At 30.9% G+C, this 20,000-nt stretch overlaps 2 protein-coding genes and 1 non-coding gene across 8 annotated transcripts in view; 1 reads left to right on the forward strand and 2 right to left on the reverse strand.

The window, feature by feature from the left end:
• Positions 1-20,000, reverse strand: part of LOC118442679 (uncharacterized) — an 81,518-nt gene that overhangs the window by 37,141 nt on the left and 24,377 nt on the right. The window lies entirely within an intron of this gene.
• Positions 1,125-20,000, forward strand: part of LOC118442666 (calcium uptake protein 3, mitochondrial-like) — a 36,468-nt gene continuing 17,592 nt past the window's right edge. For 3 of the 5 annotated variants that reach the window (XM_035868553.2, XM_035868555.2, XM_035868556.2), the window contains exon 1: positions 1,126-1,382. In XM_035868553.2, the coding sequence (XP_035724446.1) occupies positions 1,164-1,382 (219 nt within the window). In that variant the 5' untranslated portion in view covers positions 1,126-1,163. Of the gene's footprint in view, positions 1,383-20,000 lie in introns of all 5 variants that reach the window. The other 2 variants (XM_035868554.2, XM_035868557.2) reach the window with 1 other exon arrangement.
• TRNAR-CCU (transfer RNA arginine (anticodon CCU)) lies at positions 14,516-14,588 on the reverse strand. Its single transcript has one exon. It is a non-coding gene; the product is annotated as a tRNA-Arg (tRNA).

Here is a 20,000-nt window from a genome sequence, read left to right on the forward strand (position 1 = left end):
AGAATGAAAAAGATCTATGGTAAATTAAATGCTCATAATCCTTTATAAATTTCTTAAGGTTTATTAGTAATATACCATTTCATTTTCACTTATACAACTTGATTAATATCCTGTACGATTGTAAAAGTTTAACGGTAATTTTGTACTAGTAATATCTAATAGAACTTCTTGGTAAGGATCTTCAAAGCAAATGATTAATTACGTTTCACTTTTAATGATCCTTTATGATTGCATAGAATTATATCCTATATATATATATATATATATAAACGTGTTTCTGCGCGTGTATGTCTAATAAGTAATACGTCTGGAATTTGTATATATTTTTGTAATCTAAATATATGACGTAATAATTAAAGACGAATTAATTAATTATTAATGACGTCGTAATTCTCGTTTGGAAATATTATAGAAATATTATACGAAATATATATATATATATCGGTTTAACCTATAAATAATGTCGAAATGAATATCATTAAAAATGTCGATGAGAATATCATTAAAAAATTTCATACATTTCAATTATAATCAAGAACGTAATAGAGTGTAAAAGAACGAGGAAAAAAACATAACCTATATAACCTTATCTCGAAAATGAGCAAGACCTTGCTCTTTTTAATCTTCCTATCATCATTATGGACTTCTTATGAAATATATCTTATTTTACAAAGTACGCGTTAACCCGTTAAATACGTTAAAAAATATAATTATTAAAAGATATAGATAAATATACGTATATAGAGATAGATAAATGGATCTAAAGTAGACGAACTCTCGCTATCCTATCGTTAATAATACCGTAAAGACGAATATGAAAGAAGACAAGAGACGAACTACCGTCGAGAGCACGTGCCGAACACGTATGCATAATAAGTCGACGTAACGAAAGGTATCTACTGCTGACAAGCATGGATACGAACTCATACGAATGTATACGACAAAAACCGAACGAGAAAGAGAGAATAAGAGAGAGAGAGTGCGACCGTACTGAGCGAACGAATGAACGTGAATGAGTGAGAAGGACATATAATAAGTTGTAACGTAAGGTACCTACTGAGCATGCGTACGTACTCGTACGAATGTACACGACGGAGACCGAACTAGAGCGAGCGAGAAAGAGACAAAAGAAAGTGAGAGAGAGAGAGAGATAGAATAGAAACATGGCGTTGGCGGTGAGTCGTCTTTCAAGACGAGCCGTTCCGTTCTCGCGGAATTATCGGTATGTCGTGCGTGCGTACAATTCGTGGCGTGTTGGTGACGATAGCCTTAAGAAGAAACTGAGAACCGGCATTGGGATACTCACGGCCGGTTCACTGATATTTATTCTGACGCAAAAGTACTCCAGAGTCAACGTGGTGCACGCCTTGAAATCACGTAAGGTGCGTGAGTACAGTCCAATCTGAAAGTCTCTACACATAGGTTATGTGTATATGTATGTGTATATATATATATATATATATATATGTACATGTATATATGCATGTATGTATAAATATTTCTATGGTATGTATGATATGTATATACTACATACGTACTTATGTACATTTCTTTCTCTCTCTCTCTCTCTCTCTCTCTCTCTCTCTTTCCTCTGTCTCTCTCTCTCTCTGAATCCTAATATATACGTTTGCATCTTTAATCGAAATCTTGTCTCTAAACTAACGTCACTTACGATTTTTTTTTTTTTTTATTTTATTTAATTAATTTAAATATATTGAGAATTATTTTTATGTATATACATACATACATTACATATATACATTGATAATTATAATGATAACCTAAAAATCATATGTAGAGATTTTGTAAAACATCAAAGTTAACATATTTTATATTTTGAACAATTTCTTTGTCAATTTATTGAGATATATTTTCTATAATGTGATTGATTAATGAGAAAAAAAAACGAGATTTTTGCAAGAGAATGTATTTTACGTGAACCTGTATTTTCTTTTTTTCTTTCTCCTTTTTTGTATTTGATTTTCTAACGGTATTTAGTTTGAATATATAGAAATATTTCAAAGCTAATGATTTGTCATATAAGTCACTAAAAGAGAGAGACAGAGACAGAGAATGAGAGAGAGAAATTTTAATTTTAAATATTTTTCTATATATATGAGAGAAAGAGAGAAATAAATATATATATATATATATATATATATATATATGTATGTAGAGATAGATATATAAATGAAAATAAATAGATGATAAAAAATTTTATAAGGGATTGCATCTTACAATAATTAGTATAAATTTTTATAATCCAATTTGATTAATATAGATAAATTTTTTTTTTAAATCTGTCAATTGATCGTATTAGTTTGGAATAACATTTATTTATCGATGTCACAATAAGCCAATGAACTTTGTGATTTAGAAACTTTTATACTACATATTTTTGTATAAATGCTTAAGAAATAGATAATGATGCAAACAATGAGATTATACAAAGAGAATATTATTGTAGGAAGGAATTTTTGATTGCTTTTTCTTTTCCTTCTTTCCCCTACCTTCCTCCTCCCCAACCTCCCTCCCTCCCACCCTCCCATTTCATTTTCTTATTCTTTCCATTGAAAATTTTCTAATGCAGCTCAATTCAAAATAGAAATATATATATAAAAGCTATTCGATTTAATTATATCGATATAAAATTATAATAAAACTAGTAGTTACCGATATCAGAATCGACTGTTGAACTTTGATAAGGAGAACTTTGATTTTGCATATCTTATTATAACGTATATATGAGAAAATGAGAAAAGATAGAGAAAACTTGACACATATGGTGTATGTATTTTCCCTTATAAATTCAACGATTATCATTCAGCTCGCATAACTTAGAAAGACGATAATGATAAGGAAACTACTCGACCTCGAAAACTTTTTTATAACCTCAAGCCATTTGTCATCATAATCTGTTAAGAACGTGTCTCTCGAAATTGCCTATCTTTTCTCTCTCTCTCTCTCTCTCTCTCTCTCCTCTCTCTCTCTCTCTCTTTCATTGCTTGGTAAATTGTACAGAGAGAAAAGAGGATGTACAAGTTTTAGTTATGTGACGTGTCTACTAATGTATGCACATATACATACGTATTATCTCTATAAATATATATGTGTGTGTACAAATGTATTTTAACATACGTACTATCTCTTCACACATATACGTATCTATATAGAAATTTATTTAATATATATATATATATATATATATATATATATATATATATATGTGTATGTACACATATATTTAGGTAAATACGTAGGATATCTAAAAATCATTCTTGTGTACTTGAAACGATGATCTTTGTCGATGTATATATTATACATAGTTCTTCCTTAGTCACTCGTTATCTCATTCGCGTGGGTGGCTGCAACGTCGTAAGGACGATCAGTATCAGAAAAAGAAAAAAAAAAAAGAGAAAAAAATAGTAAGAGAGAAAAAGAGAGAGAAAGAGAGAGATGCATGACCATTTGAAAGTACTACAAGGATAGTAACATCGGTCTGAATATAATACATATACTCGTACATACATACGTTAGAATGATTAATAAACGTGAACGTACATTTAATCTATTCCAAACTCGTTCGACTAGTTCTGTCGAAAAACGTTGACGTTATTATATATCTGTTTACGTATATGTATACATATATATATATATGTGTGTGTGTGTGTGTGTGTGTGTGTGTTCGTATGTATGTATTTATGTATATATATTCTAGTTAATGTATTACGTTTTATTTATATTGTAACAGACGTATTGACCTAGTGATAAGGATATGTGTAGATCGTTGTTATATATGTATGTATGTATGTATGTATGTATGTATGTATGTATGTATGTATGTGTACATATTAATATGATGGATTGGAAACATAAAGAATTTCGAAGAAAAAAAAAGATGGAAGAAAAAAGAAATTAAAATTTTTAAAGTTAGTGATGCGTTTTAATTTATCATAAGTTCTTATTGAAAAATTTGTATATATGTGTGTCTGTATGTATGTATGTATAAATCTGATTATATTCTTGTTATATTGTATAACAAATGTATTGATTTAGTGATAAGAATTTGTAGAATTAATTAAATTGTAGAAGTTATTCGTTCATTTTATCTGAAGAAATAAAAGAAAAATAAAGAGAATGAAAAGGAAAAAGAAAAGAAAAAAAAAAAAAGAAAAGAAAAAAAATAAAAAGACAAAAAATTGACGAGGGAAAAAAAAAAAAGTAATTCTATGATACAAAAACCGATTGGAATTTTATTAAGTCTAACGAAAATTTTGCAATCCTATTTATATAAACAATTAAATTAACGTCGAAAAATTATAAAAATGTTTATTATGATTTTACTCAGGCACGTCGAAACCTTTCCCATCCCTCTATTAAAAAAAAAAAATAAAAAAATAAAAAAATGGAAAAAAATAAAAAGAGAAATAAACATTAAGAAGAGAAAAAAAAATCGATAAACCCAATCTCAATTATTATGTCACTAATATATATATATATCACACATATATATATATATATATATACACAAATAAATAATGACAATTAATCTCGAGTTGTATAGTTACTTATATTTACCGATATTAACATAAATCGTAACTCATAAATTTTCTCAATCCCACGTGTTCGCATTCGTTACACGCGCGCGCACACACACACACACACACATAAATACATACATGCATACATATAAATGTACGCAAATAAAAATGTACGCACGTACGCATGTAAGCCCATCCATAAATACAAATAATATACACAGGTTGGCGAAAATTCATGGGTTTGGTTAAGACCGAATTTAATAAAAAAAGAAAAAGAAAAAAAATGAAAAAAAAAAAATAAATAAATAAATAATGATAAAATAAATAAATAAGTAAAAGTAAAAAAAAAAAAAGAAAAAAAGAAAAAAAGAAGAAAGAAAAAAGTCGATAGAAAAGTCGGCTGAAAGAATTATCATCGTACGGACGATTTAACGTTGGCGTTTTACAACTTCATCCTGCGATAACAGCACATGTTACTATCTTATGGTTACATACATATACATATATATATATATATATATATATATATATATATCGGGTAGTTTATTTGAATTATTATTATTATTATCACAGAATATTTCTAATAGGTAGAAGTGTCTCCGATCGAATTTAAATGTGTATATTAACGGATAGATATGGAAACGAAAAAAAAAAAAAAGAAAAAAAAAAAGAAAAAAGTTAATAAATAAATAAAAAGAAAAAAAACAGATATATATATATAGTAAAAATACGAAGGTGACTTGTAAAACCAGAACGATGCTTGTATTCTTTGCAAAAATGTATAAATATATTGAGAAATCGTTAACGAGATAGAGATAGAGATAAGGATAGAGATAGAGATAGAGATAGAGATAAATAGATAGACAGATGGACAGAGATAGATAGAAACGGAAAGCTTTAAGCAAAAGCGAGAAAAAGATTTAATAATATTACCTTGGTAAGACTGGACACATACATACATACATATGTATGTACTTATATATATATATATATATACATGAATACGTATATATTCATAGTTATCTTATATAATGCACGCAATCTATAGGGATCGAGTAGTCGATCATGATCGAGCGATCTCGAAAGATTTCATATATCGATAAGAAAAGGATTGATATTACAGAACCGACAAAGACTGTACATATATATATATATATATATCTTTGGCTATGAGTAAAAAAATAAAGAAAAAAATAAAAAATAAAAAAAAAAATAAAGGAAAGGAAACAAAAAAAAATAATAAAAATAAAAAGAAGATCTAAATCAAGAGATTGACAAGGGTGTAGTAATATATCATGAAAAGTAACAACATCGAATTATATCATCCTGGGGCAGGTTTAAGATCGTAGCAATCGTTGCAATCCAATATAATTTGTGTCTTCGATGTCGCATACGAAGAAAAAGATTCCTAAGGGATTTACTTTTTCATTTTTTTCATGTTTTACTTTTTCTATACTTTCCTCCTTCTCGAGTGATCTACCGAGCGAGCGAGCGATCGATCGATCGATCGATCGATCGGTCATTAGAAATTCCATAGTAATCCATGGTAATCGATTTGATTCGACGTAAGGTATGAATGAAAATATGGCAGAGACTGTAAAGAAAGAAAGAGAGAGAGAGAGAGAGAGAGAGACAGAGAAAAAGATAGAGAGAGAGAGAGAGAAAGTGATCTTTAAAACAAATCGCAAATCTCAAATGTCCTTAGGATAAACGTCTATAATTATCTTTAATGAACGTCTTCCGTCGTTGGTTAACATGAAAAGGAAAAAAAAAAAAGAGTAAAAAAGTAAAGAAGAAAAAAAAAAGAGAGAGAGAGAGAAAGGAAGAAAAGAATTGCAATCCGTAAATCCGTACATAATATAAATAAATAAATAAATAAATATATATATATAATAATGATATATTATATTCCAATGAATTATTGATCATTATAAATAACAATATGTCCAATTTCTAAATATGAAAACTATATCTTGGAACACTATACGATATCTTAGAAATGTTAGATGATAATTGATTAGAATGCAACTGTTCGATTCCTATAGATACATAAATACATAAATACATATATCTCCCTATATATATACATATATATATATATATATATCTATATACATATATGTACATGCAATACATTACGCGTTATTACCAGACGTGGTCCAGCATTATCAGCTCGCATTACGTATGCAGAGGCATGTTTGACGAGCGGCTAAGGTAACTAATGGGTTGGATCCTCCTACTAGCAACCCCTTCATCCCCCTCCCAAACCCCACCCAACCCCCCATCATCCTCCTCCTGTTTCCTTCGCCTCTCCCCTCCATCCCTCCCCATTACGATGTAGCAGCTCCCATCGACACTGCTGTCTACTACACAACACAACAAGCTTCTCTCTCTCTTTCTCTCTCTCTCTCTCTCTCTGTCTTTCCTCGGGGCATTTTTCGACTCTCATGGGGGCCCCTTACGGGGCCCATTATGCTAACTACGAGAATACGAAGAAGCGAGCGAACGAGCAAGAGAAAGAAAGAGAGAAAAAGATAGAGAATATTTATATGTGTGTGAAAGAGAGAGAGAAAGAGTATTTATGTATGTATGTATGTATGTATGTGTAAGAGTGAGATAGAAATAGAGATGGTGATGAGGAGAAAGGGAGGGAGGGAGGTAGGGAGGGACAGAGAAGGTGCTGGGCCACGCTTCAGCATCATCAGTTTCGTACCTTCGATAATTCCAAAGCGAGAGAGTGATCGATCGATCGATCGAGTACACCACCTTCGTACCTATTATTGAGGATAAACGATAAATCAGATTGAACAGATTTCGTTTCACCGAAACGTTCAATGATGATCAGAGATTTTAAAATATTGTCTTACATTATTCTCACTCTCTCTCTCTTTCTCTCTCTCTCTCTTTCTCTTTCTCTCTCTTTCTTTCTTTCTTTCTTTTTTATTCTATCTATCTATCTATCTATCTATCTATCTATCTATCTATCTGTCTATCTTTATCACGCTCTTCGAAGATATATGTGTATGCATGTATGTATGTATATATATATTGTGAATATATAACGAGTATTGAAAAGAAAAAAAAAAGAAAAGAAAAAAAAGAAAAGAAAGAAAAATACTTCTATGTACGGATATACAGATAGACATATATAATTAAATATTATAAATATGATAATTTTTAATTGACTCGTTTAAATTTCAAATTTTATATATATATATATATATATATATATATATATATATATATATATATATATATATTTAGAATAATTATGTATTAGTATGTATCAATTCATATCTAATTACTGAATCATACTTAGATCATACATGTACGAATTATCATATATATGTATATATATAAATATCATATATATATATATATATATATATATATATATATATATATATATATATATATATATATATATATATGTGTGTGTATATATATATATATATATATATATATATATATATACACACATATATATATACACACGCGTAATGTATTTTTATTTTTACATTTTTCTTTTCTTTCCAATTTTTTTTCTATTTTTTTTTTTTTTTTCCTTTTTTTTCTTAATACCTCTCTGAGACTCTCTAACACACGTTAGGGCATCTTTCCTCATATAATAGTAATAACACGTTCCGAAAGAAGCGTCGTCCTTCGACCTCCCGCGAGAGCAGCGTTTGCGTGTGCAATCCCAAGAAAACAACAAATTTGGCTTTCTCCTCATGAAATTATCGGCTTCTCAGGTAACCCTCTTTCTCTCTCTCTCTCTTTCTCTTGTTCTCTCTCTATCTCTCTCTCTCTCTCTCTCTCTCTCTCTCTCTCTCTCTCTCTCTGTCTCTCTCTCTGTGATTAGTCGATTTCGAATGTTTCCGCGTGTGCCGAGAACACGTTTCGTTCCCAAAATTTTTCTTTTCGGGTCCCTTCTTCTCCCCTTTCTCCCTCACCCCCACACGTCTCTACTTCTACTCCCTGATCCCACCCATTGACCTCCTCACCTTACTCCACCTCTCTCCGGCTCTCTCGAATCCCAAACCCAACGTTTTTCTTCGTTTGTGTTCTTCTTTTTTTTTTTTCTTTTTTTTTTTCGAACGACCTCGTGAACTCTCTCTCTCTCTCTCTCTCTCTCTCTTTCTGTCTGTCTGTCTTCCTTCCCTTCTTTCTTTCTTTCTTTCTTTCTTGATAAGTCAAAGAAGTGCCGCAAGAACGAGTGCCCACTTAAGTCAAAAATATTCAGAGTTACCGAAAGGTAAGAGAGACCGGGGTGGTGCCTGTGGTTCGACGCATAAGAATATATAAGTGGAGTGGGAATATGCAAAATGCATTATGCGAGATGCGTAAACTAAATGAAACGAAATGAAACGGAACGGAACGAGTTTAGTTTTTTTTCTTCCCTTTTTCTTTCTTTCCTTCTTTCTTTTTCTTTTTTTGGTTTTTGTTTTTGTTCGATTTTTCTTTCTTTTTTCTTTTTTTTTTCCGTTTTCTTTCCCTCCTTTTTAGAAAAGAAACAAATTTTTCCCTCCTTTCTTTCTTTCTTTCCTTCATTTTCATCTTTTTTTTTTTTTCAAGTCACATTTTTTATCCCTTTCTATTCGTCCCTTTTCTCCTTTTTTTCCTTCTTGCTTTTTTGCAAATCGCAAAATTACAAGTCTACGAAATAAATCTGCTGCACTTTCTTTTCTTTTCTTTTTTCGTTTTTCCTTTTGTTTTTGAAAAATGCACGCACGACTTTTTCAAAGAAGACAACTACTCGAAAGACTCGTATTTTTTGTAATAAGCAAAGAAACAAAAAAAAAAATAATAATAAATGAATAAATAAATAAATAAATTCATTCATTCATTTATTCATTCATTCATTCATTCATTCATTCCTTCATTCAAAAAGTCACGAAAAAAATAATGATCCATTATTAAAATCATCCCCTTACAATGATTTTCATTTGAGATACTCTATGAAAATGAAAAAGAGTCATGTAAAACTCGTAGCGTTCCAAAAAAAAAAGAAAAAAAAAATTAAATAGAACGAAAGCAAAGACAATAACAACAGAAACGAAAAACCAAGATAAATCCTACAAAGTTTAAAATAAGTGTTAATAGATTTTTAAATATCGCCTTGAAATATTTGCCTTACAGTGTCTAAGTAACTTTCGACGTGAAGGTTATTATTCCGAAGCGCTTAGTAATTTTATAATCAACAAAAAGGAGAGAGAGAAAAAAAAAACTACAAAGAGAAAAGAATATCAAACAAACAAAACAAAAAAAAAAAAAAAAAAGAAAAAAGAAAGGAAAAGGAAACAAGAAAAAGGAAGAAGAAATTTATTCCAGAGAGAGAAAAAAAGAAAAAAAAAGAAAAAAAAAAAAAAAAAAACAAGAAAAAAAAAGAAAGAACAAAAAGAAAAGGGTCAGGGAAAAATGGTAATCGAATTTTTTAAGATCACCATCACCCTGAAACTTTTGGCTCGTCCTATAGAAGCGAGAAAGCGAGCGAGAAAAAAAAAAGAAAAAAAAAAGAAAAGAGAGAGAGAGAGAGAGAGAGAGAGTGAGAGAGAGAGAGGCAACACACACCAGCAGACATACACACATGCACATACACATCAAAAGTGATTATTTATCGCACAGTATGTAAGTTGTACTAAAGGCAAATCACGAAGGCAAATACAAAGAGAAGTGAATGGCCCTAAGGGGCTATTCTTAAATCATAGTCCCTGGAAATATTCAATTATAGCCCGTGCATTGTTTCGTACCTGATGCATAGCCCGGTGGTAACACGTGATCAAGAACATTACTAAACACTTCGCTTCTCACTACCACCACCACAATGAAAGAAGAGATACCATTCAAGATGTAAATGTAAACGTTAATACATAAGCGTCTATGTATGTCATATACATGTATACATGTCCATGCATATACTTATATACGTACGTATATATATATATCTATATATATATATATGAGAAGAAGATGGTGTAAGTTGTATTAGCGTTATGGTGGTATTGGGCCATTAGCAGACTAATAGCTAACCGTTCGAAGGCATCCCACGCAGTTAGCACTAATTTCACGGTGCTACGGACCACGGCGTTAATTAATTTAGACGAATCGCCGGAGTTACGCTCACCGTCTTCTCATTTGCATTAACTCATTGAGAGAGAGAGAGAGAGAGAGATAGAGGCCGTAGAGAAACTACCATACCGCCATCGCCATCTCCATCTCCATTGCCATTACTATTGCCATTGCTATTGCTATTGCTCGAGTTAACTTATCTATGTATATGTGTGTGTGTGTATATATATATATACACACACACACACACACACACACATATATATATATATGTATATGTTTATATTGGTGCATACAGGTAATACGTCGAAGGGAAACTTTAATTGATCGTAATTGATTTTAAATTTTCCCGCGCATTTTGTCTTTTTCCTTTCTTTTTTTTTTTCTCCTTTCATTCTGTTTTTCTCGATCATTTATAATTATTATTTTTATTTCTCTTTTTTTTTTTTGTTTGTCTTCGTTCATTTCTTTTTCTATTTGCATTATATTTCCCTTTTCTCTCTCTCTCTCTCTCTCTCTCTCTCTCTCTCTCTCTCTCTCTCTTCCTTATCTCATCACTCGTATCAAACGTTACTTTTTATTCTCGCAAAGATAATTAATATGTATCTCGATTATTACACAAATCATTGGAATTACGTTTATCGATATCACGTAAGAAATAATTAGAGAATAATTGTGAAATTATTTTGTAAAAATAATTTCACAAATTTTCACAATTTTCTCATTTTTATTTATCGTGAAAAATTATTTTCATACGATACTGTAAACATATACTATATAAAGATTTGCTAACGATAGTCGATTAAAATTCTACGAGTTTTTCGTTCCGTTCGAATAAGTGTCATTTTGAAATACCAAAGTAAAGGCCATAGTCGTCAATTTTTCTTCGAGACAATTTTATCAATATCCTCGAAAGTTCAATTATTTATTTCTATTTAATATAATCTCGTGGAATGAGGAAAAGAAAAAAAGAAAAAACAGAAACAAAAACAAAAACAAAATCTATATAATTAAATTAAAACGCATGTGTAAGTAGATGATAAAGTCAATGTATATGTGTATATCAGAGACGGAACTCTCTCTTTCTCTCTACCTGTCTCGTATTTTTAACCATTGAAAGTGGACACCATAAATTTTATCGTACGCCCCATTTAAAATGTCCTCGCAAGTGAATGCGACTTAAGGACACTGTCCGTATGAAGGTGAGGAATACGAAGAAAAATAGTATTATATATCTACAATACTTGAACTAAGTTGTGGTAGTGACGATTATGATTATGATGATGATGATGATGATGATGATGATGATTCTTATAATGGTTGAACAAGAAGCTTGTGAAATCTAATTGATTATTCATTTTTCAAATCGACTTTAAATATTTCTACTATATCTTCAAACGAAACGTCTTATTTCCAATACTCCAATGTACGTATATATATTTCTCTCTCTCTTCCTCTCTCTCTCTATCTCTATCTATCTGTCTGTCTGTCTGTCTCTTTCTATGTGTATATATATATATATATATATGTGTGTGTGTGTGTTGCTTATATGTGATACGTATACATACGTACATATATGTATATGTATCGCGTTAAAAAAAATAAAAAAGAAATATATATATATATATAAATGTATTGAGATAGAGATCGACTCTTTCGCTTGCTCACAAATCACAGTGGGAGGAGAGAAAAAGAGAGAGGGAGGGGGAAGCGAAGTGGGATGAAGATAGAGGGTGGTTAGAGAGAAAAGGGTGGTATAGGTGAAAGAGCCCACCTTCTTACTTTGTGTGTCTCTCTATCTCTCTCTTTCTACAAGCTAAACGTTTAACCAGTAATCCTTATCGTTTTTCAGAAGGATAGATAAAGAAAGAGATACATATATATATATATATATATATATGTATCTCTTATATATATATATATATAAAAGAGAGAAAGTGAAAGACAGAGAGAGAGAGAAAAAGAGAGATAGAGATAGAGAGATAGAAAGATGCGATCATTTATTTTCGATCTTCCACGATCGAACGATCTGATAGCAAAAGTCGTTACAAGATTCCGTCAAGCTAAGAATACCTACGTCTCTCTCTCTCTCTCTCTCTCTCTCTCTTTTTCTCTCTTTCTGTCTTTTTCTCTCTTCTGTGTGTGTGTGTGTGTGTGTGTGTTCATGTAATTGAAAAATCGTCTCCAAGAGAAGAAAGCGAACAGCATCATCGATACAAATACATGGTACTGTTCACCTGCCTCGCCATTACATATATATATATATATACATATATTATATATATGTATGTATATGTGTGTAAAGATGTGTGTGCGCGCCAGACATAAAAAAGCAAAAAAAAAAAGAAAAAGCAAAAAAAAAAAGAAAGGAAAAACAGAGAAAATAAAATAAAGGGACGTCTCGGAATTTGCCCTAAAAATGTTAGGAAAGATCTTTTGTAAAGTATCCTTCGTTCTAAGGGAAGAGATCCCATAACTTTTGCTTACTACTACTACTACTACTACTACTATTACTACTACTACTACTACTACTACTACTACTACTACTACTACTACTACTGACTATTACTACTATTATTATTAGAGTCTACTGTAAGGTTAGGTGAAAGAAACTGATGCGAGATATCGATTTTATCGTTTAACAACAAGAGAACAAGAACAGGAACAGGAACAAGAACAACGTCGTTGTTCTTTCTTTTTAAGAGAGAAAGAGAAAGAGAGAGAGAATAACGTAGAGAGAGAGAAAGGAGGAGAACACGTTTTCGTTTCTCTCGTCGTTCGCGTCTCGATTGAAGGAAAAAAAAAAAGGGGAAAAAAAAGGAAAAAGGGGAGGAAAAATGTGCCAAGGGGAGAGAGGTGGGGGGAGGGGAGTAGGAGAGAAAGAGAGAGAGAGAGAGAGAGAGAGAGAGAGAGATTGGTTGGGGTTGGTTCATACGAGTTCGTCAATGGACAAACACCCTTAAATTATTATGGCCCTTAGGACCACCCACCCAGTTACTGGTTGTTACTTCTAACTCTTCTCTTTTTTACCATAGCTATCAATCGAAATTCTTTTCGATTTGGGTTTGGCTTTGGGTTTGGGTTTGGCTTTGGGTTTGGTTTTATAGTTTCGTTTGATTTGATACGATTTGATTTCGTTCGATTTGCTTTTGCTACGTTTGTCAAGCAATAAGTAATAAAGTAAGGATACCTTATTCGTCCCTTTAGGGCTCTATCTGTCTATATCTCTTTCTCTTTCTCTTTCTCTTTCTCTTTGTTGCGCATTACAAAATACGAACGATGGTCGAGAGAAAGATCGCTTTACGATGCTACACTATCTCTCTCTCTCTCTCTCTCTCTTTCTCTTTTTTTTTTATTTTTCTTTTTTTATTTTTTGCCTCTTCTTTCTTTTTTCTTCGCTTTCTTTTCTTCTTCAAATTTCTTCCTCTCGATTTATTTATTATCGTACAAGGATGTATATAATATATTGAAAATCGCGAATGTCTTAAGATAAAGCAAAAAAAAAAAAGCAAGAAAAAGAAAAGAAAAAAAAAACCTGAATAAAAATTAAGGGAAAGGCCAAAGAAATTATTTTGTTATTACGCGAGTTGTTACATTATTTCTTTTTTCTTCTCCCATCTTTCCTCTCTTTATTTTTTGTCTTTTTATTTTTGTTTTTATTTATTTATTTATTTTTTTTTTTTTTTTTTGGAAGTAAACGTTGCACGGCAACGTAGATTTGTTTTGTTCGTATAAAAATATTAAGTATAGATCACATTGGGGTTGTGCGATCGCGGTGATCTTATACTTCATAAAAAAAAAAAAAGAAATAAATAAATAATAGTAATAAATAAATAATGAATAAATAAAAACAAGGACAAAAGTGAAATGAGATGAAAAAAGAAAGTAGAAAAAAATTATAGATTTACCCCTGGTGGGACTCGAACCCACAATCCCCGGTTTAGGAGACCGATGCCTTATCCATTAGGCCACAGGGGCTCTTGCGATAACCCTTTATCTATTATTCTTCTAATGCGGCCCTTAATTTCTTTTTTTTTTTTTTTTTTTTTTTTTTATTTTTTCTTTATTATCCTACAATAATTTATATGTATATAGCGTTGTTCTAATTTATCATTATTATTATTATTATTATTATTATTATTATTATTATTATTATTATTATTATTATTATTATTATTGTTATTGTTATTATTATTATTATTATTATACAATAACAATATATATATATATATATATGTATGACTAATTGTGTACTTGATGTACACACAAGGCATACACATAAACAAATACATACTAACAATCTGTAAACCTGTCACAGGTCTCTCATGCTTATCTCATGAAATAAGAGAATCACGTATAAGTAAGCGTGTAAGTACAAGGAATAGAGGCATTCTTTTCCCCTCCCGTCTCTCCCCTCACCCTTTTTTTTTATACCCGTATACACTCTCCTTACTCTCTTTTACTAACCCTAAACGATTTATATACACGCACGGAGAATTATATCGAGTTAAACTCTCATTTAACGTTACAACTCGATCGTACCAATTGCAATCATGAAACGTGTCATTCAACGAATACGAAGATATTCTCATGGTAGTCTAAGGGGACTAAAATCACATTTATATCCACGTCCTCGTCTATGTACTTGTTATCCGATTTCAATTATCTCAAAGTAATCTCGGCGCCAGTATATATACATATATATATATATATATATATATATATATATATATACAAAGATAGAAATATACATACATATATATATATACGAAGATAGAAATATACATACATATATATAATACATATGCATATATAAAGATAGCATATACATATATATATATATGGTTGTGTATGTATGTGTGTGTCCCTTCTTCTACTTCAGTAGTTAAGTATAGTGATCTGTAATCATGGGGCCACGCATGCCAAGGATTATATACTGGTAGGATAAGGTATGTGCCTTTTGGAATGCAAAGAGAAGCTTCAAAGATAGACAAGGAGAGATGTATAAAGATGGATAAAGGCAGGAATAGAGAAAGGCAGAGATAGAGATAAAGAGAGAGAGAGAAAGAGAGAGATTCATGTATGTAAGTCGATCTCTGTCGTCATTTTCTTAAAGATGATCGTGTTTACATATTATACATGATTTTGCTTTTTAGCAAGTCTATCAATTAATTTCTATTTGTATCATTTTATCAAAGTATAATACAATATATATATACATATATATTTGTATCTTATTATCTGTTATATTTAAATACTGAAATATATCAATGTACATATATATATATATATATACACATGGTTACATATAATTTTGCTTATTATGTCTTTCATGTATTGCTACCAAAGTATAATCTAAAAGTATATACATACTATACATAAGACTTACATGATATATATATATATATATATATATATATATATACATATGTCAAAATTATATATACGAAAAACTATATATATATATACACGTATACGTTTACTACATTCCGTATAAGATTTTGGCTACTGTTATTACGTTCTTATATGTAACCACTATCTCACAAGTGCATAACAACACAAAGTATACCCTAAACGTATGTTATACTGTATTTATGTATACATTCAGTCACCCCACTCCTCCTCCTCCTTCTCTCTCTCTCTCTCTCTCTCTCTCTCTCCATATCCCTTTTATTCGATATGATTTTACTTCATCATTATGTACCTTAGATGTACCACGTTATCAAAGTATACCCAAAATGTACAAGTACTTGCACGTGTAATTGTGCGAGAGTAAAGGAGATAGAGAGAATTTAAAAATAAAAGTAAAGTGAAAAAAAAATTGAAAGAGAGAAAAAGAGAGAGAGAGAGAGAGAGAGAGAGAGAGAGAGAGAGAACGGCCTATATAATTTTACTTTATTATCATTATGTTCTTACATGTACCAATACCAAAGTATTATATCCCGAAAATGTGCAAGTATTATATATGTGTATGAGAGCAAGAGAGAGAGAGAGAGAAAGAAAGAGAGAAAGAGAGAAGAGTGTGAGAAAGAGAGATCGTCTCTGGCGGCCGAATATTAACACTTCACGCATCTCGTTATTCAAATTGGATTTTATAAATCTGTTGCTTGCCTGGCGGGTGTCTGCGACGATCGTGCCAGTGCGAACAGCAATTGGACAGGTGCGAATGATATGATTCTCTCCGGCAAGATTTCTTCTCTCTCTTTATCTCTCACACACACTCTCTTTCTCTCTCTCTCGCTCTTTCTCTTTCTTTCTTTCTTAAAACAGCATCCGGAAAATGAGGAACGTTAAATGATTATATGGTTCGAGATGAGATACCGATTCTCTCTCATCTCGTTCTCACATCTTCGATACGCGGTATAATAATCTTGAAACGACGTTTATGTGCGATCATAATTGCACTTATATACATACATACATACATACTTACATATATATATATATATATGTATGTGTATGTACATACATATATACTTTACTTGCTTTTTCTTTTAATCTTCTTTTTCTTTATCCTGTCTATTCTCTTATTATTTATCTAACTATCTATTTATCTCTTCTCTTTCTCTTTCTCTTTAACTCCATACCTATCTCCATCTTCATGTAAATATCTTTATATCCTTCTTTTCTTTTTTTTCTTTTTTTTTTCCCACTTCGATTTCTTCACACTCTACACTTTTCTGATCTTTACTTTTTTCCCCTTTTGACACCTTACGTCTAAATTTTCCCCTTTCTTTTTCCATTTTTCTTTTTTTTTTTTCTTGACAGCCACGTTTTCTTTTCTCTCTCTCTCTCTCTCTCTCTCTCTCTCTCTCCCTCTCTCTTTATTTTTGTTTTTGTTTTATTTTGTTTTGTTTTGTTTTGTTTTGTTTTGTTTTGTTTTGTTTTGTTTTGTTTTGTTTTGTTTTGTTTTGTTTTGTTTTGTTAGAAACATACACGTGCGAGACACGACGAGACTCACGGCGGCGGCGATTATCGAGAGATCGAGAATTTAATTAGTTATCACGCACTTCTAGAATCGTAACGAGTTCTTCAACTTGTAAGAATATAAATCATTTGGATACGATTAGAAATTGCAATCAACGAGAATTATTGGATTCGATTTTCTCTTTTGATTTCGTTTATGTAAGGATTTCATTTCGTTTAGAGAAATTTCTATATGAGATATTGAAAACTCCAAGAGGTGCCGGGAGATGGAACGGAGGGGAGAGATTCGGAGGACGGGGAGGGAGGGAGGGAGGGAGGGTTGATGATAACGAGAGGAGTGGCGAGAGGAGGGAAGGAGAAAAAGTAATACAAACTAACGAGTAATGATTTCTGTCGAAAGAAAATATTAGATACTAATCTCAATAGTAATATCGATGATTATTTTTCTCCCCTCACCCCTCCCGTCCCCACTCCACCCTTTTTCCTTTCCTTTTTTTTGGTATTTTTTTTTTTTTCTTCATTTTTATTTTCGTTAGAAACATTTTAACGCTTGAAAAAGATTCCAATCTGTGATTTGTCTATCGTGAAATGTTATTTGTTTGTTAATAATAATAAAAAAAAAAAAAAAAAAAAAAAAAAAAAAAAAAATAACAAGAGAAAAAAAGAACAAGGGTGACCCTACGAATTTAGACATTCGTTGGAAAATAATTTATTTAAGAGAAAAGAAGGAAAAAAAGTAAAAAAAAATAAAAAAAAAAAAAAACGATCATTTCGAAAGCATGACGGTACTCGTTAATATTTGCAAATATTCTAAACGAGTTTTCGAATTTAATATTTAAATCGAGAAAATTTTTAATCGTTCTTTTTCCAAACGATATTATATTATATAACGTGTGAAAGTTTTATTAGTATATATATATATATTTATACTAATATACTTATAATGTTAATATGCAATATATAAATATATATATATATGTATAGATAATAAATGATAAAGGGAAAGAGAATGATAAGAGTGAATGAGAGAGAGAGAGAGAGAGAGAGAGAAATAGTAAAAATTAGAGAAAAAGAGAAAGATGATGATAGTAATGTAATAATAAAGATAAAAAAAATGAAATTATATAGAGAGTCATATATATATATATATATACATGTGTGTACATAATTATATATTTATATATTTATATAATATTATCATTATACATATATATATAATAATAATAATAATAATAAAAGATAAAAAAAGAGTAAAGATGGATAATATTAACAAGACAAGATAGAAAGATAACGATAAGCACTAGTATTACTGATAAATAATAAATGAAAGGAATATAAAATAAATAAGATCATAGAGAATGAGGGAGAGAAATAGTTGAAGAAAGAATGGTAGAAAAATGATAACAGCATTAGTAAATCGGCAAAAGTAAACGGCAACAATATCAATAGTAGTTAGTAGTAGATAATAGTGATAGTAGTTAGTAAAGAAGACAACGAAAGGAAAGAAAGGAAGAAAGAAGAGTAGAAGGACAGAACGAAGTAAAAGAAAAGTAAAACAAGGCGGAAAAGGTGAAAAAAGAGAAATAAAAATAAAAAAAAAAAAAAAAAGAGAAAGAAAAGAAAAGAAAGGAAAAGAAACAAAATAAAAAAGGAAAGAGAAGAACGGGGGTCGCACTTAGCATAATGTTCACCGCGCCTGTCATTACGTCGACCGCTAACATGCCGGCCTAACACCCTTCCAGATCCAGTAGGCACGCAAAGGATGTGCCAACAGGGAACACTCGCATCAGTTTTCGTTTTACTGAAGGAAGAATATCAAAGTGGAAGGAAGGAAGGAAGGAAGGAAAGAAGGAAGGAAGGAAGGAAGGAAGGAAGGAAGGAAGGAAGGAAGGAAGGAAGGAAGGAAGGAAGATACCTGTGCGGAATATTGATCGAACGAGATTCTCCATTAAAACGAAAAAAACATGGACGACAAAAAACATATCCTCCATCTTACTTTCTTTCTTGCCAATCCTTTCTTCTTTCCTTTAATTTTCTTGAATTTTTCTTTTCTTGCCCTTTTTCTTCTTTGACAAAAAGAGGGGAGGGTGGAGTGGGGGGAAAAACGGAAAGATGAAAGAAATTTTTCGTACCCCCACCCCCAGTCTTTTCTCTCTCTCTCTCTCTCTCTCTCTCTCTTTTCTTCCTTTTTTTCTCTCTCTTCTTTTCCCCTTTTTTTTTCTTCTTTTCTTTTTTTAATCAGTCCCATCCACGGTGTGTCTTTTAAAATACACACCACTTCTTCTTCTTCTTCTTCTTCTTCTTCTTCTTCTCTTTCTTAGAATAAATTGGAGCGTGATTCGTAAAAGAGAACACGGTCACGTTCAACGACAAATATAATACACACACACACACACACAGATATATATATATATATATAAATACATACAAATATAACATATATATAGGTATACGTATTACATA

Source organism: Vespa mandarinia, chromosome 24 (assembly GCF_050613455.1).
Source record: "Vespa mandarinia isolate Hongniang chromosome 24, ASM5061345v1, whole genome shotgun sequence".
In the NCBI taxonomy this organism is placed as follows: Eukaryota; Metazoa; Arthropoda; class Insecta; order Hymenoptera; family Vespidae; genus Vespa; species Vespa mandarinia.